Source organism: Malus domestica, chromosome 06, assembly GCF_042453785.1.
Source record: "Malus domestica chromosome 06, GDT2T_hap1".
Classification (NCBI taxonomy): Eukaryota; Viridiplantae; Streptophyta; class Magnoliopsida; order Rosales; family Rosaceae; genus Malus; species Malus domestica.
Window position 1 is genome coordinate 25,433,999 of NC_091666.1, and position 27,743 is coordinate 25,461,741.

Consider the following 27,743-nt stretch of genomic DNA (forward strand, 5'->3'; position numbering starts at 1 on the left):
ACTAAGTTGTTTTCTCTAGTGTTCCTACCATGGTGGCTGCTGGCAAGATGTTCGTGGCTATGGTGGGAGTTGCACTCTGTGTTTGGAGGATAAGGATTAGGGTTTTTGTTTTTGTTTGTTTATTGGGTTGGGTTGTGTGTTTCTGCATTACCCTAATGTATTTTGGGCTATTTTGCCTTCTTTGAGTTGGCGTGTAATCATTTTTCTACTTAATGAATTTTTTTTTTCCAATCAAAAGAAAGAGAGAAATGCTAAGGAGACTTTCAAATTGTAGCTCTCCGTCACCACATTTTTTTTTGCATAATATTTTATAATGTTTATGTTGATACAGAAATTGTGCAAAAAAAAAAAAAGGTGACAGAGAGTCATAGAAAGTCTACTTATCATTTCTAAAAAAAAAAAAGAATCAAGGAGACATTATTTTTCATTTCTTAGTTCTGAGTGCTCTCAAAGGTCTCAACAATGAACATGTACTCAATCAAGTCCTGAAAGGATTGAAGTATAAAGGGCAACCAATAAAAAATGGAATCAAATGTGCTTGAGTTGAGGGTGACCACACCCTGGATGACAAGGCTGCAGAGAATCCCTTTCAAGTGAAAACGCCAAAATAATCTGCTGTAATAACCTAATCCAAATCATGAAATATGGAGGGAAAAGATAGATAAATGAAACATGATCATGAAACAAAAACTGCATACAATCAAGTCCTGAAATTGTTCCATTGAATATATTCCCCACTCCTACAACTATTCAGCATGAAACCAAGCCTGCATACTGTACAACACTATGATGGAGATTGACAAATTAATTTATTTATTTTCTTTTCTCCATCCAAATCATGCATATTACTACATAAGAATAACACACATATTTCTCGTAGTCGTATATATTTCCGTCACATAAGCCTTGTTTTCTTGTGTAGTAGAGTTACATAAGGCAACACGCATGGACATTATCATCATTGAACATGTTGCTAACTTTGTCATCTCCCCTTTGAGTCACTGGAATGGTCCCATGTTTGTCCCCAACATTGTAGCCATGCCTATAGTAGTTGTAGCTCTCTTTGAATTCATTGGTTGTGTCCTTAAAATAGTCATTTGAAGATGTGAAGTACAATGGAGGGTTGGAGTAGGGCCAGAACTCGGCCCTTTTTCCAGCCCTCCTCACTGCCTTGAGGACTTTGTTGCGATCAATGTACCCAATTACCGTCACCTTTTCCAATGGTAGATTCACATCCACAGATTCAATCCCTGAATACATAACATATACATTTGTGCACATTCATTGCCCTATTCCCAAGTGAAAAATTGATATTAATTTCAAAAACAGAAAATGAATGATTATTTTGATAGTGTACCTCTGAGCTTGAAAATGGCATTTTTCACCACTCTTTCACAGCCAGTGCAGCACATCCTGACTTTGAGCTCCACAGTCTATAAAGCAAACACGGTTTCAGAATCTGTTCTCGTATTGCAAAAAAGTATGTTTTGGCTTTTCCTTCCTTTCTTTTTATTCCTTCGTTCCTTTTGTTGGTTTCAGACAGCTTAATACTTTAAGCAGTTATTGATTGGAAGCTAAAAGGGGATTAATTAAGAAAAGCCGTGTTGGGATGCAGATTGAACTTGTACCTCATGAATCATGATTAATATTCTTATGTTACAAGAAACATCATTTAATTAAGATATAAATCGATGAATGATTAACAAGATTGGGACATGGTTGCAGATCTCTATCATGGTTAGTAACTTAGTCTGCTCAAAACATGATCATTACTCTTTGAACCACTTTGAAACGTGGTTTCTCAAATCGATTTCTCTCCACTTGACGAGAAAGATTTGTGTTCTTTGTTTCTCATATGAATAAAACAAATAGTACTTTGAGGGAATATATTTATGTGCGTGCGTGTCTGTTTAAGGAGAGAACTTGAGGGAGGAAGAGAAGCCATGCATGGTGAACTTTCACGCTACACATGTGAGATACCTTGAAAAAACGAAAACAAAACAACGGGGATGAAAGCTAACCTGTAGCGAAAGCGGCCGACCCCTTGGCATGCTGTGTTTGATTTTCTTATTGTTGATGAAGCTTTGGTAGTGGTGGTGGTGGTGGTGATGATCGTGGTTGTTAAAGTAAGAGTAGCATGCAATGGAAGATATGAAAGAGCCAAATGTTCTCTTTAGTAGGTTTGCCATAACCACAAGTTGTGTATATTTATACGAGAGAAGGAAAGATATAGCTATAGGGAAACTCTAAGACAAACCCAGGCCTAAAAGATATTCCCGTTTGGATTGGCAAGTGGCATCCTTTATCCCTGAAGTTTGATCTCAGTTTGGTAATAGATTCCAAAGCTGTCTAAAAACAATTCCAACTTAGCAGCTTTCTTGGGGTTTAAGATCTTGTGGATTTAGGGAATAGGACTCCCAAATTATTAGACCTTTAGACAAGGCATGGTATCTAAATCCTCACATTAATGCTTGATATGTAGATCAAGCTAACATGGCTGCTGACACTGAGAAGAGAATATATTATGTCTTCTACGGATATGGATGATCTTACTAAGGAATTGGAAAGATGGGTTTTGATGCAAAGGGAAAAATGTATTCTAAATATATATATATATATATATATATATATATATATATATATGTATTATCTATATATTATAACCATCTTTTTAAAATAAAATTACTACACAGCCAGCACCATGTATTTAGAAAGTCTGATAACAAAGTTATATTCCCACATTTCTATTAAGCTATATGCCATTCTATCCTATATATAGGGGTTTTACATTTTCACAAGCCTATATAAAAAAAAAAAAAAGAATCTTTAGGTGCACATAGGCATGGTAGTTTTTGTCTTGCCTCTTGCACTCGAGTTTAAATGCTTTTTCTCGAGTTATAGTAGCTACAATATTGCAAGAAATGGAATCGTTAGGCTCTGTATACTTTTTAGTTAAAATTATCAGTTTGAAGTTCTATCATTAAACTACATAGCTACAAAATTATAAATATAATCACCAAAGTGCTAAACAAAATGATGGCAATTTTATTTTCAGCAGCCACTCACCAGACCAAACAGCATCAGAAATGAGAAATTTTTAATTGTGACGGGAACACAAGTGATACACCACGTGTTTTAATAGAAGTGGTGGAAAATTTTATTTTTTAAGTTATTAAATTTTTAGCACACATATTTCATAATTTGTATAATGATACATGATGTATCACTTTGTGTACTGATCACACTGAAAAGTTTCTCTGTTTTGGGCCATATACATGTGATTTGTTTACACAAAAATCAATTAATTGACATGACTAGTTGGTGTGCTTTTGTAGTAGCCACATTGTCATTCATTTGCTTTTTTTAGTATTATCCTTTGTAATACTTATAATTTAGAAAATAAATGGAAGAATGCTATCCCACGTAATCCTGCATTTGCGTTCTTACCTCTTATTACAGAACAATTCCGGAATAATTCTGGTTTAATGGGAGGGTTTTGATTCTTCATTATTGTTATTCTGCCTTTACCTGCATATATTTTGATGACATTTATGCAATATGGTTTAAATCTCGGACAAACCATTCGTTGCGCATGACATATCAAACTTCAGGAGACGAACAGTAGAAAAAAAGAATAAGTCGTCTAAATAAATAATTTACGATACCATGCATCATGCATCAAGTTCTTTTATTTCTATTTTTTTTATTGTTTCCTGATATATTCTCCTCTAACAAGTATTATACGTTATTGTCATTCATATGAGTCGAACCTAAGACATCTTCTAAGAAGTGAAGAAAAATAAAACCGTAGTACTAATTTTTCAAATCAAACACTTCACATGTATTCCTAGTAGTCTAGTACTGTTGGTGTTGGACAGTTGGAAAGGCAGGGCGCAATACACACGTAAAATCTTAGAGGCTCTTCTATAATAATCCCAACATCCCAATAATATCTTGCAGCAGATGAGATGAGAGATTCTGTCCAAGAGAATATGGTGATGTAGTTTCAGTGAACGCTTTTTGCCATACAATGTGCTCACAGATGCCTGGTTTTCTACATATAATTTTAATACAACTTTGAAAGAGATTAAAGAATTAGCTGGAGACTTACAGCTGCAACCAGAATTTTGTCTGCATCAAATCAGAAAATTCCAGAGTTGAGGCGTAGTCGACATGAAGAGCATGTTTGCGCTTCCTCAAAATTTAGAGCCCGTTTGATTTTCATTTTAAGTTTTTGATTTTTTTGTGTTTAAGATATAATTAAAGAAAATACAAGGAGAAATGAAGAATGAAAAATGGTAATGGGAGAAAGGAGAAGAATTACAGAAGAATGAACAAAAGCTTAAAAGTGATAATTAATAACTCAGAATAGTTTAGTTTTTGGTTTTTAACTTTTATGTATATAGCTTTCATGGAACGTTTCTTCTATATATCTCCCCACACCCTTCCTCCCCTCTATTTTCTTCGCTTCTACCCGACAATAATAATTATTTTTAAATATTTTAAAACTTCTTGTCAATTGAAATAAATTGATTTTTAAACAGTTTATCCAAGGGTAATGGGCGGGAAATTTCCCGCGTGCTAAATTTTGGGCGGGCCATTCTTTGCACATAAAATAGCGATGTCGGTTCTATCCGACGGTGTATTTAAAACCGACACAAAGAGATTCGGTGAGGGGTTTGAGGGGAAATTACAGAGAAATAAATAGAAAGGGAGGGATTGGGGGATTTGAAGGATGGTTACAGAGAAAGAAAGAGTGAGGGAGGGGGGGGGCTGATTTTTGGGTTCTTCCTTCCAGATTTTTTCCGTAAAACCTTTCGGGTGCAATTTAATTTCCTCCCCCTTTCCCCTAAAAGAAAATTTTGAACCCCACAACTCAAAACTCACTCATATGTCGCCCCTCCTTGGCTTGCCATTCTACTCATCTCCCGGTTGTTCTTTCTCTCCGTTCGATTCGATTTCAGTGAGTTCTTCATTGTCCTCATGATTTCCCAGTGGGATTGAAATTTGGGACTTTGTGGTACTCTCTCTCCCTCTTTCTCTCTCTCTCTCTCTCTCTCTCTCTCTCTCTCTCTCTCTCTCTCTCTCCTATATGTATGAATTGAGTTCTGAAGTGTGTGTGTAGGTGAGCGTGTTCTCTAACCAAGCTTTCAAGGGGAACCCATCAACGGTTTGCTTGCTGGGGGATTACAGAGACTACCATAATATGTGAGAACTATATCTACTTGAGCAATCATTCCTTTTAGAATAGTCTCAAAAATTCATCATATATCAATAATGTCTAAGCTTTACGAATTCACCTGTAGAAATAGAGCATATATCATGCCTTGACAATTTGGAAGATGACACCCAAAATTTAGCACGTGGGAACGGGAAAAATTTGAAGAGCTCAAAAACGGGTGAAATTTGCTTTTGAACTCTTATGAATGTATATTGGCGGATAATTATTAGTTTTGTTTATTTTTATTTATTCAAAAACGGAAATTGTCGTTTTTATATTTTTTTTATAAGGGTAAATTACATAAAACTACCTCAACTATTGGGTCATTAACAGTTTCATACCTCGTCTTTACAAAGTTTCAATATCATACCTTATCTTCGAATTTGTTGCAATATCATACCTCCCGTCAGTTGTCTGTTAATTCATCTGTTAAATGCTGACGTGACTTGAGACGGGGCCATTTTCTATTAAAAAATTATTAAAATAATAATTTACCCTTAAAAAAATTAATTAATTAATAAATTAAAGAAAAAACCTCACACCCATCTTCCCCAACCCCTTCCCCTTCCCTGCAACCCCTGACCCCTTCCCCACCCACGCCAACAGCTCCAACCTTCCCCACATCATATCTTCCTCCTCCACCCCTGCCTTTTACCAACACCGGCGCAGGCCTCCTCCATGTGTAAGTGGGAAAATTTCTACCCTCCGTCGCTGCCAAATTATGAGTTCTTCGACCAACGCCAAAAAACTCAATCCTAATCCTGCCATCACCAAAAATCGCCCCACCATCTCTACCGGGAACATTCGGACAAAAACGATACAGAGAAGGAAGAGGTGGGTCTGGGGGGGAGAAGTACGCGCCGTCACAGAAATACGCCCAGTCTGGGAGAGGGGTGGGTGGCAGAGAAGGAAGAGGTGGGTCTAGGGGAAGAGGAAGATAGGATGTGGGGAAGGTTGGAGCTGTTGGCGTGGGTGGGGAATGGGTCTGGGGTTGCAGGGAAAGGGAAGGGGAAAGGATCTGGGTTGCAGGGAAGGGGAAGGGGTCGGGGAAGATGGGTGTGGGTTTTTTTTTTTTTAATTTTTTTTAAGGGTAAATTATTATTTTATTAAATTTTTAATAGAAAATAGGCCCCGTCTCATGCCACGTTAGCATTTAACAGATGAATTAACAGACAACTGACGGGAGGTATGACATTGCAACAAATTCGAAGACATGGTATGACATTGAAACTTTTTAAAGACGAGGTATGAAACTGTTAATGACCCAATAGTTGAGGTAGTTTTATGTAATTTACCCTTTTTTTAATTATTAACATATTTTCTATCGGTTATGAACGACAAAATGTGTCTTTATCCGACGAGAAGAAAGTGTTAGCTTTATTTATTTTTATTTATTAATAGTTAGTGGTGTTGGTTAGAAGCGACATAAACTTGCTTTATCTGACAGTTTGTCTCAGTATTTAATGTCGCCTGTAACCGACACTACTGTCCTTTTTTTATTTTAAAACGCTTTGTGTTTTCTTGACAGTTTAAGGGGACTAACAGACATCAAAAATCTTTTTGTGACGCTAGTAATAAGCTTTTGTTGTCATTTTTTCAAATGACAGTAATGGGTACTTTTGTAGTAGTGACCTAGTCCGGACAGACATAAACCTTATCATTCATAAAGGAAAGAAACAATAACAAGCATAGATCTAGGGCAGTAACCTAACCACTCTTGAAAGAAAGGTACAAGGAAAAGAGAAGGAGGAGGTTAGGGGGTGGGGGTGGACATGAAATCCAACCCTTTCAAACAAAACCTAACTAATAGGTAAGAACCTACAAACAAATTGCAAAACCCCAAAAACAAATTATTAGGGAAAATAAACCACACATTAAGAAGGTGAGACAAACTTGTAATTAAGTCGGGAATCCCCTAAAATTCTGACTGCAAAACTGGAAGAATTGGCAAGGGCGGTTAGTCATGATGCTAAACGACTGTAGAGGAGAGCAGCCCTAATCTTTGGTCAGTTCCCCGCTCAATCTTTCCAATTGAGCCGATCCCCAAGGTTAATTCAATGGTGTCTTTGACCCTATGCAGGAAAAAGACTTGCATATACTAGAATGCTCCATGAGGGACAATCATGTGGATACCGTCACACTAGCATACCTTTGTGTTCCCGGATATCAATTAACAAATTGATTTTACTTGCTGAAGTCAATCCACCACTTCTTGGTTAGCTTCACCAGAAAGATATTTTCCCTTAGATGAAAATGTTACAATTTTACATCGCTAAAGAGAAACCTCTTCAGGTTCGAATTTGTGGTCGTTTGTTACTTAAATTTCACACAAAATCATACAAAAACTAGAGTTGTCCCTGACAATCTAGTGGGAAATTTACACAAAATGATGTGAGATGTAACTTGGTTACTAAAGCTGGTCCATTTTGTACGTCCAAACACATGGGAACTCAACAAAACTTCCTGGACTTGCATGGTCCATAAAAATAAAGGTGGAACATATTCTGCAGCACCCACTTCAGTTCCTCCTGTCCCCAGAAAATTGTGTTCACTCCATGGTTTCCTTCTGTGGTTCTCAGCATGTTTTTCCTTCCATCCATATGTGGAATTAATCTTTGCCATTTTTAAGCCCATCACTCCCTCAGGTCTTCTTTTTTTTTTTTTTTTTGCTATAATATTGTACTTTATTGCCAAAACAGCATCGGGTTCATCCAGAGAATAAACTTTTCCAAACCCTAGATGTAGTGGTAATATCATCATATTTATAAAATTAATTAATATAAAGGTGATAGGACCAACTAACCACAATGTGAAGTATATCTTGAATTTTATGTATGAGCAAACAATATGTAGACTAGGTTCACTATATGAAGATATCACGTGCTGGCTGCTCCTTATTCTCTGTTGTATTTTATTTCCTACGCATTTAGACATTGAAGTCTTGTATGGATATTGTAGGTTGTACCTTATGAAGTCAGCACCTGACAAAACGATGTTTTCAAAACATGGCCATCTTGATGTTGAGGGGTATACTGATGTAGACTGAGCTGGATCTACTAGTGATAAACGATCTACTTTAGACTATTTTGCTTTCGTTGGAGGAAATTGCTACATGGCGAAGTAAGAGCATAAAGAGGTTATTAGGTCATGGTCAAGTTGAAGTTGAGTATTGATCATTTTTATGATGAAACATCACACCTATGGAATTGGACGAGTGAACAATATCACATTTCCCTAACTTTCATTTGTAATTGTTTTTTTTTTTTTTTTGTCAAATGTAATTGTGTTTTATTAGGAGATTATAAATTTGATTGCATTATATAACTTGTCATGTCACATTATGTGTCACATAAGATGATTTATAATTTCGATCTTTAAAAATAATCTCTCTAGCATTCTTCAAAATTCTGGAGTTTGTATGTTTAAAATTCAATAAATGAGAAGGAAACGTCACGTTTTAACACTGACAACTGTTTTCCAAAGCCTTATTAATTATGGACGATTTTTTGGCCAACAAGACTAGGAACTCATGTCTACATGAATTGGGAGAGCAGAATTCTGCATGATCTCACGTTAACTGTTAATACAGAAGACGTCACTACAAAAGCAAAGGTTCAAACCTAACTTGCTGCCCAAGTCGTGTGGAATTGGACTAGGGTTATTGGACTCTGTAGCTATCCTTTCAGGCCCAAGCTGGAGGGTACTTCTCCTTGTTGTGGTTGCTTGGTCAAAGGGCTGTGAATCAAGTCAGTCGTGGACTGGAAGTTCAATATACTACTCTCTTTTGAAAGATTACTTAATTGGCTTAGATCATCTCTAATGGTGGCTTATAACCTAAAATTTCCTTTCCCCCCCCTCCCCAAAACCCACTCCAACCCAAAATCTAAACCAAACCTAAAAGGAAGGCAAATACCAGCCACAATTTAGCCCACAAAATAAAATGGGATTCACGGGTGAGAGTGAAAAGTGGGTTGTAAAGCCCACACCCTAAAAACCCAGATGCTGAACGCATGTCACGCGCCCAACAATTTCTAGTCAAGGCCCACCACACGTGGGTTGTCAGCCTCAGCGTGTCATGTACATTGTAGCCCAACGGCTACTCTTCTTCATCCAACGGCCAATGTAATTGGATCATTGGTTAATCCAACGGTCCATGTTCAAATATTTTTTTTTTAGTTTTATATTTATATGTTTATTGAATCCAATGGCTTAGATCGAATATAATTAAATCTAACAGTAAAAAAAAAATCTATCGGTCCGAATTTAAATCCAACGGCTAAAATAATTTAAAAAAATTTATTTAACTTAAAATTCAACAAAAAAACTCTATAAATACCTATGTATTTGTTCAAACATCCACACAAAACCCACTTTTCTCCTACAATTCTTCCAATTTTGTACCATTTCTTCTCATTTCCAAATTTTTTTTATTGTATTAAGTTTATGTGGTTTATTAATTGTCTTTTTTTTTTTAAGTTTATGTGGTTTATTAAATGTCGTTTGTATTAAGTTTATGTGGTTATCATGATTTTCATGTATTGATTTAGTGATTTTTCAAAATTTATCGGAATTTAAATATTTTTAGGTTAAAATGTTCATAAAACTAATTTAGGATAGTCTACATAATTTATTTATTTTAAAAGTTAATTTAAAAAAAAAAATAGCCTTAATTCATTCTTTGATAATCTCGGGCTAAAATTTTAGACCAGAAGGGTTGGTGTAGAAAAGTTGTTCCTGGATTAAATATTTTTAAGTTTTAAATCACCATTGAAGATGGTCTTATAATTTTAAGGATGATTATCTATGAATTCCCTAACTTGAGCTACTAACTTCTTTCGTTTTGGAGTGAAAACCGTCGTCAAATCAGAAGAGTCGAAGTCGTCCATTTGGCAAGAGAATAAGGACAGTGACACAAACTCTTAAAACAAAATATAATAAGGAAAGGATAAGAGTAATGATATGACAACTGACAACATGACAACGATAATGGGAGAATCATTATCCATACGTAAAATTTGATTAAATCGTTCTTGTAATTAGTACATGGGTTAGACTGTATGAAATTAATAATTACTAATCCAAGATTATTATAGGTGATCGAATTACAATGAAACGAATCCTCCTAGAACAACGAAGAAGTTTCTCACTCATTAATTTATAATATTCTATTCTATTAAGAGAAAAGCCTTGTAAACTTTTTTTTTTCTCTTTTTTTCAATTTTGCTTTCATTTTTTAATGCACAATATTGATATGAGGATGGAAAAATAGTAATTTTCTACCTTTTGACAAAATGATACTCATATCTTTATTTTTCCTATTTTACTCTCATTTTTTATACATAATATTTACATAAGGAGAACAAAAACAGTAATTATGTAATATTAAGATAAAATATACATTTATTAAGAAAAATTATTCTACCATTATTTTTTTCATACTCTCTTTAAAATTTTAAAAACTAATCACTCCTTAATAAAAAAAAACAAAATAGAAAATAAAATTGTTCATACACAGAGTATGTACTCATCGGCCAATGTTTATAATAAAATTCAAAATATGAAATTGGTACATGTTCATATAAAGTTTATGTTCAAGTTCTACCTTTGCATTTCGGTTCATTGGACGGCTGGATTCGCATGACTGGATTTTAACCGTTCAAATATCGGTGCATTCCAAAGTTATTAACTTTAAAGAAATACAGAACAAAGTACAGTTGCCATTTCATCCACCAAAAAGCAATCAAATTTACGCCAACTTAGTAAAAATAACTCCAAATATTTACACAAAACCAGAAACCCGCATCACAAATTCACAATTCCAAAAAGAAAATTAAAAAACAAAAACAACTAACAAAGGAAGCCTTAGATGCACAAAAAAAAAAAAAAAGGCCTTGTTCTTGAATGGTTAAGCAGCAGGAGCTCCAATCAAAGGAGGAGGAGGATGTTGCGGGTAGGTAGAAGCGAACGGAAGATTCCTCAGGATCAGAAACCGAACCCTCCTCGGAAAAGGCGCCGAGTGAAACAAATGCTCCAAAACCCTCGCCAGCAACACCGTGTACTCCTTCATCAGCTCCGTCACCACCGCCACCAAAATCATTTTTTTTTTCAAATTTTCTTGCTTACCCAATAAATAACTCAAAAAACCCAAATCAAAGAAGCAAGCTTTTAACTCTGGAAATTCCTCACCTTCTCTCTCTAGATCTTCACTCTCTCTCTCTAGATTCCGGGGTTTGACAATTTATAGGAAGTACAAAACGAGTGAAAGTCGGTGGTAGGTAGTGGATTTATGAGGAAGGACATGTGATCTCATCTGGTTTTAGTTTTGGTTTTGGTTTTGGTTTTGGTTTTGGGTTTGGGGATTTTCCAGCGGCGCCCACGGCTCCCCTATCTAAGTGTCAGGGAACTTTCCAGACTTTCCAGGGTGCTTGGCTGCCACGTGGATTTTGAGACGAGTTGACTCGTTGTGGATTCAGGGTTCGGTTTTATCTGGAATACTTTTTAACTCAAAATAAAAGAAAAAGGAGGAAAGCAGATGACAACAGTTGGAGGTCACTCACTGGCCGTTGGCTTTTCTCAATCATTATCTGCAGGTAGACTAAATTATACATAAAATTTACAAATTAAATAAGGGTTTTTATCACAAATAGTTCTTGAGATTGATCAAATTTATCATTTTGGTCCCTTATTTTCAAAACCAATCAAGGTAGTTCCTGACATTCATTACCGCACATCAATTTGGTTCTTCCGTTAAGATTCCGTCAACTATTCTATTAGTTTGTATGTTGGACCCACAAATCCAATGAAATAGTGACACGTGGATTTACACAAAATAAGAGTTTTTATCGCAAATGGTTCCTGACATTGATTCAACTTCTCATTTTGGTTCCTAAGTTTAAAAAATCGATAAATTTGATCCCTGACTTTCAATACCGCACTTCAATTTAATCCTTAATAAGAATGAACACGTTTATCAATACTTAAATCATAATCAAATCATCAACTTCCATGTCAATTAGTTTACAAAATTTTGTCTCCATAGCATTACCCTTATCCTTTGTGTCTTTTCAATAGGAATGAACATGTTTATCAACGCTTAAGTCATAATTCAATCATCAACTTCCATGTCATTTAGTTTACAAAATTTTATCTACAAATTTAGTCTCCTTAGCATTACCCTTATTCTTTGTGTCCTTTCACTACACATTGCAATTTGCATGTACAATTAAAATATGGTAAATTTCATGAAACGGGTTCAAGACTATGAGTAATTTTTTTGTGTAACCAACCAATAAACTGATGCCCCACATGTCATATTACAAATAGAAAGACTAAAAATATATATTTTTATTTATATTGTAATGTATTAATTTGTGTTCTGAGTATATAAATCACTCAATTAACGTGAAATTATTATTTCAAACGAAATTTATATGTAACTTATATTATTAAATCAGAAGACCAAGATCACAGAGAATCCAGGCAACATGCAAATCATTCTATATGTTATATAGGGTCTGTTTTTTTTAATTTGGATATTTATATTGTTTTGTTTTTTCCAAAGCAGCTTTGTTGTTCTTGTGGCGTTTCATTAGCCCGCTGTTTTCGACCAAAACGGCAAAACTCACCTAATAGCCGGCTGTTTTAATGTCATCGTTCCGTTGGTTAGATGTCACTGTGACTCAAGGAGGATCCTCGCCGAATCTTCTTTGTGAGGTCAGAAATCATTATAAATATTTTTATTGAAAATTGAATATAAACAATACTTCACAAAAATTGACCGCACGATATACGATGAACAAATGTGATTCGAGAATCCTCGGAATCCTCCCTCATTGTGACTACTTGATTACTGCTGATCCAACTGTAATCGGATGGACTAGTTTGAGTCCTTTTTGTGTGTGGGATTATCATAAAGCGTACGAACGATTATCAGTTATTGATGCAAATGTGATTCCACTACATTATTAATTGAGTGTCACGTCACTTACAAAATGTGTGAGGGACTCCTTATTGTGAGTGGTTTACTCTCAAGCATGTAAACGATTGTCCCAAACACTATTATGTTCGTAACGTAGCTACGAACAACACTGTATATCTTTTGTAATTAATAAGTTAGGTCATTGCTTGACTTTGTAAAAACAAGAAGTATCCAAACTTTCTGCAAATCACAATTAGACACATGCATGCACAATACACAAAAAACATGGAAATTTTTCAACACGTGCTAGATATATGGTGGGTAGTAGGAGTGGCTACTTGCAAGAGAAGGAGCCCAAGTATTTTCTTGTACGTTATACTTTCAATTGAAAACAAAACCAACTCAAAAACAGATGAAATGATAATACAAACTATGTCAGTATTTACCTCATCTAAGGTTACATCTGCACGCACATATGATAATGCAATTACAAGCCTAATAATCTGTTTCAACTTAAAAGTAAACACATCGTGGATCGCCTATGGCATCTTCCGAACAATGTCAAGGTCTAAATGTCATCCAAATCCCACTAAACGCAACGAACAGGGTTACAGCTAAAGGAATACCAACCGAAATAACAAATGTAGGACTCAGGCCGTGGCCCTTAGGCAGTGTCTTTGAAGGCATTGACTTCCCGATATGGTTGCTGGGTAATGCATCGTCCCTTGCTGTCCTTAACCTTACTTTTCTTGGGGCTTCTCCAGCAGTTCCACTGCTCTCATCAACCAGTTCTGTTGGTGAATCATCAATTATTTTCCTGTTCACGTCTGACTTCGAAAGATGGGACTCTGCATCTTGCTCATCGAAATTACAAATCTTCTCTCTGGCTTCTTTGACCTGCAAGGAACAATATTGCTCACTTAGAACATCGAATGTACGTATAGAGAATGCTTGTTTTGGCTTCGTTGATAATCCTTACCTCATGAATAGTTGACTGTACATTATCTTCTTCACCAGGGGTTGTATCTCTCACATTGCTATCAGCAACTGACCAAGGTGAACTTTTCATCTGCAAACCGATTCTTCTAGGAGCAGTGCCCTGAGTTACAAAATCATCTGAACTTAATGGTTGTTGAGGCTCGGGGGCCTTGGTCTTGATTCCAGTTCTACCAACATCAGAACCATAGCTGACGGAATTCTTCATAGTGGCCAAGTCTTCATTATTGATTTCTGCATGCCCTTTCTCCTGTTCATCTGAGGTCAGACTCTGCTGTATTGCTTCTCTAGCCTGTATGAAACAATCAGAGTTAAGTTAAAAATGCATAAGCGACAACAGAGTTATTAATTTGGTCTCACAAAGACCCTTACCTCAGTATTAGTTGATTGTACTTCATCTTCTCCCCCGTCATCTGTGTCTCTCACATTACTATCAGCAATGGACCCAGATGAAATATTCATCTGCAAACGGATCCTTCTAGGAGCAGTGCCTTGAGTTACTGAACTGTCTGAATTTGATCGTTGTTGAGGCTGCCGAGTCCTAATCATGATTCTACTTCTACCATCAGGATCACAACCATTGTTAATAGAATTATTCCTTCCGGATAATTCTTCTTTGTCGTTGAATATTGCATGCTCTTCCTCCTGTTCATCAGAAGTAGGACTCTGCCCTATATCCTCTCTAGGCTGCATTAAACAATCAGTGTAAAGTTAGATAAATGCATGTTACAAGAATTATTAAGTTAGCTTCACAAGGACACCCTTACCTGTGTAATAGTTGATTGGACTTCATCTTCTTCCCTGCTGTAGTTTTCATTGCCCTCATTGCCATTGGTATTTGACCCAGATGAACGGTCCACTGATAAATAAATTCTTCTTGCAGCAGTGCCCTGATATACAAAGTTATCTGTATTTGGTTGTAGTTGAGGACCACGAGCCCTAATCTTGATTCCAGTTCCACCAACATGGTCAACACCGTGGTTCCAACTTGTAGAATCATCCAAACCATCATCGACTGAACTCACAGGAAATTGCTCAGCAAATGAGCATTCAGATAAATAACCGTCCGCCATATTTCCCATTCTAGGTTTTTGGTCATCAAGCGATGCTTGGGCTTCAGCTTGCCAATAACCAAATGAGGTGTTCTGCAAATCATCGGAACCAAATTGCTCATTGTACAAGCCAGATGCCATCCTTTGCAGATCATGCTGGTACACAAGAACAAAGCAACAGTTTACAGTCTGCCTTCATTTCTAAATTACTATGAACTGATTTCAAAAGATTAATTTTAGAATTTCAATTCCATGAAGAAGACTAAACAGGCTAGACAGGAAAACAACCAAGAATTGCCAAAATTGTGGGTTACAAGAAACAAGAAATTATTTATTTTACCCATACCTGGGTGATATTGGCGTCCGTGTTATCCCATGCACCATTGAAACACGAGTTTACTGGCAGCGTGGTGCACGCATTACCAGATAAATAGGTCTCATTTCCAACGACCAAGTTCTTCTGACTTGTTGACTCCTCACAAGAGCTCTCATAATGGCTATTGCCGAACTCATCCAACAACTCTGTGAGGGATACATCCTGTTCACATGTGCCGTCCTGAAAATACAATCCATTATCATAATTGCCAAAGTCACTGGTAAAAGGTGAACCCATAAAATGTTCCAGCTCCGCATTAATCTGCGAATGCAACGGTGTGAATACTTTGCAATCAATCGGGCCGCCCAAAGACTCATAGAATGCAGGATTTTCTTCTATTGTCAGATGGCCCTACAGTTGACAAGCACAAAGATCACAATATTTGGTCACTGGTTGTTAACATCTGTAAACTTGTGTACAAATTTAGGAGTACAATTATGAATGCGACAGAAACAAAACCAAGAATGGACATCTTACCTGGATCCCCGTTTCTACTGCTCCTTGATCTTCCACATCAGAGGCCATAAAAATGTCAGGTAGCGGTGGGAGAGCATCAGGGGTCACGTTGTCAGAATTATCAGTCAACCACCTCATGATACCTTCTGCCTGATTTTCACCTTGGATCTCTGATGTAGCTGTTTCCTGAATTATATCTGAGGACTCATCAGGAGATGACTTAGTTGTGGTAGGAGATAAACCAGTTTGTTCAACTTCGTCATACTTTGGTACATCAGCCTTCTCTTCTGGTTTATGGAACAAGCGACAGAGAACAAAGGCACCCTGTATCGGAGAGTTAGTGAGACATCATTCAGAAGAAGTACAAATTTATTTATCAGTGCCAATACAGACCAATTTAAAAATATGCATCATATCCAAGTATATATATATATAGATATGCGAAAAATGGATGAATAAGGCAAGTATTAAGCGGAGGGAGTACCTGGCCCGGACCAGTGCCATCGAGTTCCTTTTGAGTGGCACGGTACTCGTGCATGATCCAGCTGGTGCGCTCCCCCTTAGGGGCACGACCTCTGTAGAAAACCAACGTCTTCTTCATCCCAACTTGGCCATTGCTGTTAGAAGCAGACTTGCACTGACGGGACTTTATGGTCCGGTCCTTCCCTGTGGCCTTCCAGTATCCAGCATCAGTGGCTCTATTTGACCGATGGCCATTTGGGTACTTCCTATCCCGGGGGCAAAAGAAGAACCACTCTTGATCATCTGACTTTATCACTGATAATTCTGCGCAACACACATCACAACAACACAAATTACACTTATGTACAGCTTAAGGCTTCAAGCTTCAAGCTTTACTACCATGTTCAAATTGGGTACTTCAAAATTCGTATTATCTTTTACAATTACAATCGATACCTCAGTTCAGGCAGATTAAAAATTCACTACTTACATCTAAAAGCTTACAACAATATTCGAAATGGGTAATTAAAAATTTGAATGATTATTTAAATTATCACAATTAGAGTGGAACTACGCAACGAATCTGCATAGCAATAAGGAGGAATTATTCACTGGTGATGTATGGAATAAAGGAAAATTCTCAATCCAGCCAATTAAATATTCTTATCCAGAAATTCCAAACTCCCAAATAAACAAACAACGACCATAAATTCGAATTCAAAACCCCCCAAAAACAGGGAAAAGACAGAGATGGAGAGAAACAATTACTTGGCAAATCCCAAGGCTCCCATCTGCAAACGTCGATTTCCGGGATGACTCGGACCTCAGAATCACGGCCATTGATCTTCAGCCGCAGGTAGTGGTTGATGAGCTCCTCGTCCGTGGGCCTGAACCGGAACCCCAACGGCAGCGATTCCATCGACAGCTCCGCCATCTCCGACCACTGATCTTCCTCAAATTTCCCAATTTCTCAAAAACCCTAGCTCGCAGAAAAATTAAATAGTTTCGCAACCCTGCTGCTTGTTCAGAGCAAAGACGAATACTTTATGGCTCGGAAATTTGGGTAAAAAACGTGGGCAGCCTCCTGTTTTCTCGCTCTGTCACTCACTCGCTTTTATGTGGATTTACCAAGATCGCGATTGGTGGACTGAAGCGGTTGTACGTGCGTGCGTCGTAGGGGATCTGCATTGTTTGACCGATTGCTTAAGCGGCAGGAGAAGGAGGCGCCAAGTGTCGGCTCGTCTCGTGCTGTCGTGATATGCAATCACGCAAAATCCCATTCCGTACTGTTTTTAACTTTTTGACTTTTGTTTTTTACCGCTCTGATTCTGCAGTGGAAATTGTAACGGTAATTTATGTAAGTTCGGCGTTGTGGTACGAACATGTTATGCATACAATAAACATGAGAATTTATTTTATTTTAAAAAGAGAGCAGTTGTAGTTTTGTTACGACAGTTCATGTTTTTTGGGTTAGAAAGATTAACATAAACATTTCAACTTTCTTATAGCCATTATTTTGTGATTCACCAGCATCAGGAATTAAAAAAAAATTGTGTGACATTTTTCATCCTTAAAAATTAGGTATCTATCACAACTTCACCAAACAAAGCAAGTAAGACATATCACATGGCTTCCTTCTCGGTTGACAACAAGGCATAAGCCCGAAAGAAAAAGAAAGATTACATAAGCATATCACGAGGTCACAAAATCTTAGCTATATCTACAACTAGCAACCGAAGACAAAGAAGGAGGAGGTTTCTAAAAATAGACTGAACCAAAACTTCATGATAAACCCCAATAAATCAAACCATTAGCAACAATTTAAAAAAATAAATAAATAAATATGTCAAATTTCAAAAGATTAGCTTTGGTGCATAAGAGCACGACAATTTAATACCAAGCTTCCCAAAGGGTGATTAGAAGTCATAGATTAGTGGATCTAATACATTCCTCTTCGTTCGCAACGATTCATGAATAATAAGTTTGATAGTGAATTATGACTAGTCCATTGGGTAATTTAGCGCTAGGAAAACCTCAAATATCGTCGTTTAAAAGCAAAACACAAATATTGTTTCTCCAATCTTATGGCAATGTGAACGTGCTTGCTTTCCGTCTTAAACAAAAGAACGATCTTATAAATTATAGTACATTATACTTCGACCATTACTAATTAAATTTAATAGATCATTGTAATGATTGCGGTCAATAGCCAAAAATAGAAGAAAAAAAAGACGAGAATTTTTGGTTGGCCAATTTCAGTAGCTAGTTTGCTTGTACTTGTAAAATACTCGAGGAGAAAAATTGGAAAATCAAGAAGCAAAATTGTGCAGTAGTTGCATTCTTGGGATGCCAATTATTTTACTGCAGGCTTTCGGCAAACAAAAGCACCAACTCCAAAGGAAAATGTCGCCACTTGTTGCCGCCTTTAACAAAAAGTTTTATTCTCCAGCGCTGCGCCACATGATTACATCGTCTCTGTGTCTGTGTCAGTACGGTTTGTAGCACAAAAGCAAAGTCTTGTTCGAACCCCAATGATATTCCCACAGCTTCCTATGTTCCTGTTCGGCCGGTACTCCTTCACCTCGCTAAGTAAACTCCAATTAGCGGTTGGCTATAGTGAGTCGTCGATACAGTCATTCGCGATTCAAAGTCGTCGACGTATCGTAAAATTCACGTACATTATCAAATTGCATTTATCTAATGACGTAGAATAAATGATAGAATGAATTAAAAAGAAAATAGATGGTTTGAAGATAAAATGATGCATTTGAAATTTATAGATTTGGTGTCCGAACTCTGATTTGGGCTCATAATATCTTTTTGAAAAGGGAACGACACCAAGAATCCTATATGATGGATTTTAGTCATCCAGGGTAGTCTCATCCTGTTTCAACCTCAAAAAAGTCTTTAAAGTTTCGTAATAAAAATCAGACTCTTTGTTTGTCATCTGATTAATATTAATTATGTTGGTTTAATTCTGGAAGTCCTCTAAGTTGTTCCAAACGTTTCTAATCTTTATTTAAGTCATCTTAATGTATCAATGGCATTCATTCAAGAATTAATCAAATACAACATTGGGATTTCTCTTAATTTCCTAGCGAATTCACGCTTACAAGGAATTACGTTGGTAACTCTGATCACTTTGTACTGTGTCATCCAAGCACGTGCAACTAATACTAACATAGCTCTAATGAATACTTCAGTTGAGATCAGATAGACTATGATCGGGAACCGTTGAAGTATGCCTTGTAAGACCCACATGCATCAACAGCTCACAGTTATTAACTGAGTCTAGCATTTTTCGGTTTGAAGATAATGTGGATGCGCAGTTCTATACAACATGTGCTCAAATAATGAAATAACAAGTTTATTATAAAAACCAAGTAATAAAATAGTAAACGGTACATTTGGTTGAGGTAAAACGGCAATGGGTGCCCTAGCAAAACAAACAACAAAGTGAACGTATACCCTCCTTCCTCCATCCGTGCAATCAAGTAAATTTCTACTTCTACATCATCTTGTTACTTACAACTTTTACCTAAAAAGTAGGATGGTAACCAAGAGGCACATTCGTGTGACTTGCGTCGACTCTCTGCACGACTCTCCTCACACTCCACTCGTGGAAGAATTCCAGGGCGAGTCTCAGTGCAGTGCCGAGTCCAAGAACCACGATAATACCTGTACACGTACAACGTCTCTTACAGATTACAGTTCAACAAGCAATACCACCAATCGTACTAATTTCTCGAACAAATCAAATTTTTACATATCGATGGGCACAAGCGTACCTATAATGATGTTGATGGGCAGTGCGGAGACACCAAGGGTGACAGAAATTAGCACGTCCAACAGTAGACCACCTATAAGGATTGAAAACGCCACATAAAGTGGGCTTACACAACCCTGCAACAAAGACCGGTGCAGTCGAAATCATTGCATCAACAATGTTATTCATCAAGGTTACTAATATTCTAGTAGATTGATTAGTGTCTTCCTTACCCTGTCTCGATTTTGTGATCGGTAGGATGAGCCAACTCTCCAAACCCAATAGCTTGCCTGCTATTGCAAATACACTGAGAGTTAAATTTTGACATAAAAATGGGTAATTGCAGTCCCATAAATCTATGCTCAGATGTAAAAATTCACAATCTAAAAAAAAAATCCTACTCTATTCCTGAGACAATTCGGTTCGGGATCACTACTCCGAAACTTAAAAGTTCAAATCTAAGGACAGTCTAAGCTACACACTAAGTTAGAAAAGAAAAAAAAAGGATAACCAGTAAGATTTTGGGTACCGAAAAGCTCTGAAAGAGTCCGATATCAAACATAAAAGTGGAACGGCTATCAAAATTGCTTAGTGTCTATAAGTACAATACTATTCTTTGAAGTTATAGATTATGACTTTTGGCTGGTGGAATATCCCGTTAGCTACGCTAATTCCGCACAGATATGTTAAGTTATGGCTTGATGAGCATAAGCTATCCGTTACACCCAAAGGATCAGAATACATACAGTTGGCTGAGCCTCTGGAGGTGGAACATTTGCTGCTACTCCTCTGCATAAACAGATTAGATCTTTCTATAAAATCTGACTTCATAAGTGAGCTATTTTACAACTTGCCAATGAAATTAGTGAGGGAATTACTGGCATATCTCGCATTTGTTCGATCCCCTGGAGCGAAACCAAGTGTCTATACATGATCTGTGGGATTTCGCAAGCCCGCCTCGACACTGGCATCCGAGATCAATCAAAACTTCATCTTTCTCCTGCTGACACACTCTGAGGAACAAGCACAGAAAACCCAACATAATAAAATTCAATTTCAAAAACCATATGATCCTAAACCATTAAATTGTAATTGAAAATCCAGCGATTTTTCGATACTCGCCTGCATTGTTCATGAGAGCTCGAAGTCCTCGACAGGTGGTCCTTTTTGGGAGAAGGAACCTCCTCTGAAAATTTGACCGTGGCGGTGACTGTCGGCGGTTCATGAACTTCAGATGACGCCCCACCCGAAACGACGACCTGTTGTAGCGGCAGCACCGTATCCACAGTTGCCAAACTGGGAAGTGAGCTAGTCTCAGGACCGCCTAGCTGCTGCTTCTCCAGGTCAGGTAACTCTCCATTTTCACTCTCTTTCTCACCCCCCATTACTTCCGTGCTCCTGAATCTTACTCAAAACCCTAGAAAGTAGAAAACCCCCAATTTAATCCAATTTCCCGAACAATTCACATAAAAAATTTCTGTGAAAAAAAATAAAAAAAAATTAAAAGCAAAGTGATAATTAAGGGGTTGTAAGGAGAGTGGATTGTCTTACCTTTTGGCTACGAACTTGAATAAAAAAATTTACAGGGTCTGTGGCTTGGGCATAACGAGAAGAAGAAGAGGAGGAGGAGGAAGAAGTTGAGGCGGTGGAGGAGAACATGAAGATTTGGGGGTTTTGGAAGTTTGGTAAAACTCGGTTGGGTCAGCAGCACAATGTGTTTAAGGAAAGACTAGGTGAGGTGATGGGATGGTTTGCTAGAATTAGAAGGAAGGAAAGAAAATAAGGAATTTAATTTTGTTGGTCAAGATAGCGTGCTTGTTTTATTGTATTCGGACATAAAAAAAGTATATGGGATCATGATTTTGAAGCATGTCTTCGGAATTTTCTTTTTCTTCGTAAAATACAGATATTAAGAAACGAGAAAATCAAACACAAATGGTTATTATTTATTCTATTGTCAAAAACGTGTTTAATTATCAGAAATGTGAATACAAATTATGAATATCATTCTCATTCCTGATATATTATTCGTTTACTATCACATAAAAAAAATGAAAAATAAATAAATAAATAAATTTCCTATTAAAATTCAACGTTTCATACGCAATTTCAACGGAATATCATTCTCAAATAGAATTTATTTATCGCATACCTGGTCAAGATTTGAAATTATATAGAATGAAACATTCTTTTCAATGGTTTAAAATTAAGGGTTTAATCCAATGGCTATAGTCAACAATTTCGGAAACAAGTTACATAAATTTCCTTATCCTTGACGGCATGGAGAAAGCATCGTCAAATCAGGTTGGAGGCACAGTTGATTCACGCCAGAGATACTGCTCAACCAACCCCGACCACAAAGATTCGTAGTGTCTTGACTCCTCAACTCGCCTCAATCTACGGTTCCACGGGCACGTTTAAAACCACTTTCAAAAGGGTTAAAATGACTTTTTGACAACTAAAAACGTTAGTAAAGTGCAACAAAAATCACTTCCAAGAGCCGGAAAATTGAAAAATCTTTTTCCTCGGCTTAGGACCAAAGGGCATATTGCTCTTTGGTTCTAATATTCAGCCGGGATTTTGCGGCGGTTCATGGAGTGTTTTTATAAAGTGCACGAACAATGGAAGTGAAAGTAGTTAACAAAGGTATTGCGACGGGTCTACTTCTCGAGCATTTACAAGAAGCAACCACAAAGTACAAACAAACGAACATATATGAACAAGTTTATATGGTTCCTATGGTTCCCTCGGTTCAAAATGGTTCTAAATCAGTTAGAATTTATGAAAAAAAAGCTAAATGTAACTTTAAACGTTTACATGTTGGGTGCAAAAGCGGATAAAAAGGTGAATACGAGCCGTAATTTATGCATCTCATGTTGTAACGAGAAGATAGACGAGGCCTTTCAGATATTCGACAATTTCAGATCCTCCGAGCTTTGAAATTCCATATACCCTGTCAACAAAACTGATTGGAACCTGAGGACAACAGGCAAAAAGTCCGGGGATCAGACAATAATGCAGTTATTTGAAGCCAAAAATGAAGAGAACGGGCAAATTTAAGTGAAAACCAAACTCAAATATGCAAGGGCTTGCTTGAGCACGCAAACAACTGTTAATAATACTCCTCGATTCTATTACATCGTACCAACGGTTACATTTATCTAAAATTAACTATGAAACAATACTAATAAAATTGTAGCACACAAATTACTGGACATTGTAAAAGAAAAGTCATCAAAGCAGCAGGGTAGCAAATGAGACTGATGATTCTAGAATCCTAGTGCACAAATTATTTTGTACTTTAGAAGGGCATTTACATTTGTCGCATTTTATCAAATATGTTCATGAACTTCTTATATTGAATGCCGTCAAAATTTCACAGTTTCACAGTGAACCAAAATAACACTACATACAACGGTAAGCTATCAGTGGATACAAATGCACCAGTTCCTGAATAACTTTGATGCTCTGTTTATAAAACCCGTGGGCATCTCTTATTGGTTCCTAGAGTACTTTTCAAAATGAAGGAATCACAGTGTACTTTTTAAGTGCCTATTTCAAAATATCCTCAAGCTAGCAATACATCGTAAATTAAACAAATGCCAAAAAAAAAACATGGGCACCAAATATAAGAAGATTGATACTTCCGATGATGTCAACAAAAGCAACAGTGACAAATGCAAAGCTTGCTTCGTGACCATGGTACTATCTATTTTAACCACAAGCTGAAGGCAAACATGCATGACATAATTGTATCTACCTCTTCGATATGGTATCCTTTTCTAGAAGCACGAACTATCATCTCCATCTGAAAGACGTAGCCCTTGCTGACACAGGAACTAATGATATCTTCAAGCACTGTTTTCCTGTAAAGCCTACAAAAGAACCACAAAAATGTCAGTCCTATGATCATGTTAAGCATGATACAGTACACAACTCAATACAATAATTAAATCTTGTACCGAAATGATCCAGTCAAATCTGATACACCAGGCCATAGTAGTGTTTGTGCAAGAACATTGGCTCCTCTACTTGTTAGTTTGCGCATAAGATTCCACCCATGGACCCCGCCACCTCTGACATAACGAGTTCCAGTAACTATACTTGCACCAGTTTCCAGCTGTTTCCTAATAATAAACACACCACAAGCAAATTCACGAGGAATTCAAGAAATGAAGTATACTATGGAATCGTAGGGAACCACAAGAAAGAACTTGTTCTTACTTGATGAAGCTTGGCAAATACTTTGGCTGCATCATAAGAAGAAAACAAAATGAATAAAACCGTGAAGGTGATTACAAGTTGGAAATCTAAGGAAACATATAACATCCAAGAAAAGAATAGAAAGCAAACCCAAAATGCATATCAATGTTGTGGCCAGAGGAGGGCTCCCTTGTGTTCAAAGGGAAGAGAGAATTCAATTCTAATGCTTGACTTAATTGAAATAGCGACATAAAACAAGATTCGAAAGAAATCACTTAAACAATAATTTCCCCTAAACATTTCTAACTATCAATATGAATAACAAGCACTCAATGAGCTTTAAACCAATGAGGCAGTCTACCGTAAAATAGAAAGGCAACGGCTATTATCCTCTCAATATTTTTTTTTTAATTTTGCAGAGATAGCCCTCATAAATTGAATAGAGAAAATTTCCAAGTTGCTTTTGCGCTCCAAATTAACAAACCACACACCCCCTCCCATCTTTGTGTAAGAATACCGATTCAAATAAAACTGTTGGACAGCGGACAGTTATCACTTCCAATGAAATATGTGAAATAAACAATCAAACACCGTAAATACTTTACATAAACATCCTAAAGACATGATATACTTACGTGATGTGATAAATCTGCGTCCATGATCACAACAAAGTTCCCGGAAGCATGCTTCAAACCATGAATATAAGCCGTTCCTGAAATTCGGAAAAACATTACAAACAATTGCTACTTTATTTAACATTCCACACAACATGTATAGCATTTCACTTGAATTGGTAATCCCACTTTGCTCAACGGAAAACAGAAAAATTGAATTAAGTTTTTAACATAATCACATACCTAACCCAAGCTTCTTAGCTCTAGCTCTCAACAGCTGCAACAAAATACACAAATAATTAAATAATCAAACAGAAATAATAGAATTAGAACAAGTCCGGATAACAAAAAGGAAGAAATTAAGCAGAAAACGAAGTGCTTACGATGCGATCGTGACCGTAGACTTGCTGCAACTGTTCAACAATCTCCTGAGTGCCGTCGGGGCTTCCATCGTCAACGACGATTATCTCAAAGTCAACATCCCTACACACCAAAAAAAAACACATGAAAATCGAATTATTCGTCACGAATTTATTCCGAAGTTTGATTATTCATGAATTCGATTACAGAGAAAGGAGTGAGAGAGCGAGGGTGAGACGATTACCGGAGATGCTTGAAGACGAGGTAGACGAGGAGGGCGATGTTGAGGCGCTCGTTGTAGGTCGGGACTATGATGCTGTACTTGTTCTTCGTCTCCATTTTTCGCTCAATTTCTCGTTCGCCGATTTTCAATTCGATCTCAGCCGCATCGCCGTAAGGGAAAACAGGAAGGAAAAGTTATTTGGAGAAAGAAAAATCAATTTTTGTGGTAACCCGCAATTCTGCAATAATGTAGGCCCAGCATGTGTTTGGGGATTTTTGTTTTTAATTTTTTTTTGGTTTATTATATTAAACGCATCATAAATTGTTGAATAAACTTCACATACCTAATACATTTTACATTTACTTTTTCAATTAAAATTTATCTTAATATACCCCATTTACTTCCGCATAATACCCTCACACCTCATATTCTTAATATACACCTTATATTTTCTACATGCAACTTATATTTTGTATACACCCCACATTTCTCAAATCTTATCAAGCTTTTAATTTGAACAAAAAATGCCGACTGGAATTTTGACAAAAGGTGCCGCCTGAGATTTAAAGCATATGTGGGTTGTTTTCAATTCCACCATTAAAACCCATCTCGTCAATTTTTAATATTTAATGGTAATTTTAGGTGTTTAATTCTTCATGTAATCCCTATAATTCCTAAAAGATGAATACAAACATAGAAACTTGAATAACGCATCAAAATAATTATCGATGTCGTCAAAATTATTAAAACAATAAAAAATATGAAGTCTTACCTCATATGAAGTTTTCAAAATATCGATTTCATGTTTCATTTGTCAAAAATAATTTTTTTCAATCAACATATTTGTAGTTTTATTGGTTAGGATTTTGTTTTATAATGGAGGGTTTGAGGGGTTTTGATAGTTGAAGAAGATAAATAATACGTTAAAAGTGATTTGGGGTGTATATATAATATATTTTTAACCTAATAAGGTAAAAATTCTCATTGCATAGTCGGGTAAATAAGTTATTTAATACTAAATTTTAATGTGAGGTGCATTCAACATTCTGTAGGGTACTAATATAAAAAGCCTTTTTTTGCTTCATGTTAATCATTTTAATGTGGAATTTACAATTGAGTACAAACGAGACATGTGAGATGGGTTACAAATCAAGGGGCAAGGTAGAGGGAGGCCTGGAAAACGAGTCGTGTTTGTCATGTTCATGTTGTTTTTGTGTTGTACTTGATATTTTAACGGGTCATATCGTGTCAAATCCGTTATCTTAACGGGTTCTTAACAGGTAACCCAGTAACGATCCGATTATCTAACAAGTCATGTCGTTTCGTGTCAAGTTAACGGTCATCCAACAAATTGTCATGTGTTTGTACTATACTTGACCAATCCCGAAATTACTGAGTACCGGTCAACGTTATACCGTCAAGGACCCAGAAGAGTTTCCCTCCAACCAGGAGGTCAATCACAGCGTGACACGTGTCGACATCAGAAGCCAATCATAGCGCGACAAGTGTCAACATCAGAAGCCAATCATAACACGACACGTGTCAATGTCAGAATGAAACTAGAAACTCTTTTCTATAAATAGAGATCATTTTCTCACAATATTTCCTAATGTCATTTGTACTAAATCATTCACTAGTACTAACAAAAGGAGAGCTTAAACCTATGTACTTGTGTAAACTCTTCATAATTAATGAGAACTCCTCTACTCCGTGGACGTAGCCAATCTGGGTGAACCATGTACATCTTGTGTTTGCTTCCCTGTCTCTATCCATTTACATACTTATCCACACTAGTGACCGGAGCAATCTAGCGAAGGTCACAAACTTAACACTTTCTGTTGTACCAAAGTCCTCGCTGATTTTGTGCATCAACATTTGGCGCCGTCTGTGGGAACAACACTTATTCCCACTCTCTTCAGCTTTGCCAAGCTGGTTTCCACCATTCGTACACTCTTTTTTGACTAAGCATCCCTCTCCAACATGGGGAGCGAATGAAGCCACAGCACACAGAATGACACCCCTCTTGCACCTAGTGCGAAGCAACGAAAGAATGAAGGAAAGAGGGTTGCTCTTCAAGCTAAAGTCGATGAGCTAGA

The 27,743-nt window shown here is 36.9% G+C and overlaps 4 protein-coding genes and 1 long non-coding RNA gene across 6 annotated transcripts; 1 reads left to right on the forward strand and 4 right to left on the reverse strand.

The window, feature by feature from the left end:
• Positions 1–705: 705 nt before the first annotated feature.
• LOC114825339 (heavy metal-associated isoprenylated plant protein 30-like) lies at positions 706–2,740 on the reverse strand. Its single transcript, XM_029103770.2, has 3 exons — positions 2,022–2,740; positions 1,358–1,433; positions 706–1,250 (listed from the first exon to the last, which is right to left on the reverse strand). The coding sequence occupies exons 1-3, from the start codon at positions 2,187–2,189 to the stop codon at positions 928–930; spliced, it is 567 nt and encodes a 188-aa protein (XP_028959603.1). The 5' UTR covers positions 2,190–2,740; the 3' UTR covers positions 706–927.
• A 2,028-nt stretch (positions 2,741–4,768) lies between these two features.
• LOC139197062 (uncharacterized) lies at positions 4,769–8,427 on the forward strand. Its single transcript, XR_011582058.1, has 3 exons — positions 4,769–5,020; positions 5,126–5,208; positions 8,180–8,427. It is a non-coding gene; the product is annotated as an uncharacterized lncRNA (long non-coding RNA).
• A 5,114-nt stretch (positions 8,428–13,541) lies between these two features.
• On the reverse strand, positions 13,542–17,553 carry NAC8 (uncharacterized LOC103438687). The gene is made up of 8 exons (NM_001293935.1): positions 17,250–17,553; positions 16,504–16,805; positions 16,041–16,343; positions 15,534–15,914; positions 14,903–15,343; positions 14,508–14,822; positions 14,119–14,427; positions 13,542–14,036 (listed from the first exon to the last, which is right to left on the reverse strand). The coding sequence occupies exons 1-8, from the start codon at positions 17,413–17,415 to the stop codon at positions 13,701–13,703; spliced, it is 2,553 nt and encodes an 850-aa protein (NP_001280864.1). The 5' UTR covers positions 17,416–17,553; the 3' UTR covers positions 13,542–13,700.
• A 2,279-nt stretch (positions 17,554–19,832) lies between these two features.
• On the reverse strand, positions 19,833–22,124 carry LOC103438686 (uncharacterized). 2 transcript variants are annotated; one of them, XM_008377232.4, is made up of 7 exons: positions 21,799–22,124; positions 21,370–21,664; positions 21,126–21,260; positions 20,994–21,036; positions 20,481–20,537; positions 20,270–20,384; positions 19,833–20,159 (listed from the first exon to the last, which is right to left on the reverse strand). In XM_008377232.4, exons 2-7 carry the CDS (start codon positions 21,630–21,632, stop codon positions 20,020–20,022), a joined length of 753 nt encoding a protein of 250 aa, XP_008375454.1. In that variant the 5' UTR covers positions 21,633–21,664; positions 21,799–22,124; the 3' UTR covers positions 19,833–20,019. The 2 variants fall into 2 exon arrangements, with proteins under 2 accessions (XP_008375454.1, XP_008375453.1); XM_008377231.4 differs by having other exon boundaries at positions 20,481–20,540.
• Positions 22,125–22,896: 772 nt separating this feature from the next.
• On the reverse strand, positions 22,897–25,913 carry LOC103438685 (dolichol-phosphate mannosyltransferase subunit 1). Its single transcript, XM_008377230.4, has 8 exons — positions 25,669–25,913; positions 25,448–25,547; positions 25,308–25,341; positions 25,086–25,162; positions 24,472–24,497; positions 24,210–24,374; positions 24,008–24,122; positions 22,897–23,223 (listed from the first exon to the last, which is right to left on the reverse strand). The coding sequence occupies exons 1-8, from the start codon at positions 25,761–25,763 to the stop codon at positions 23,119–23,121; spliced, it is 717 nt and encodes a 238-aa protein (XP_008375452.1). The 5' UTR covers positions 25,764–25,913; the 3' UTR covers positions 22,897–23,118.
• Positions 25,914–27,743: the final 1,830 nt, after the last annotated feature.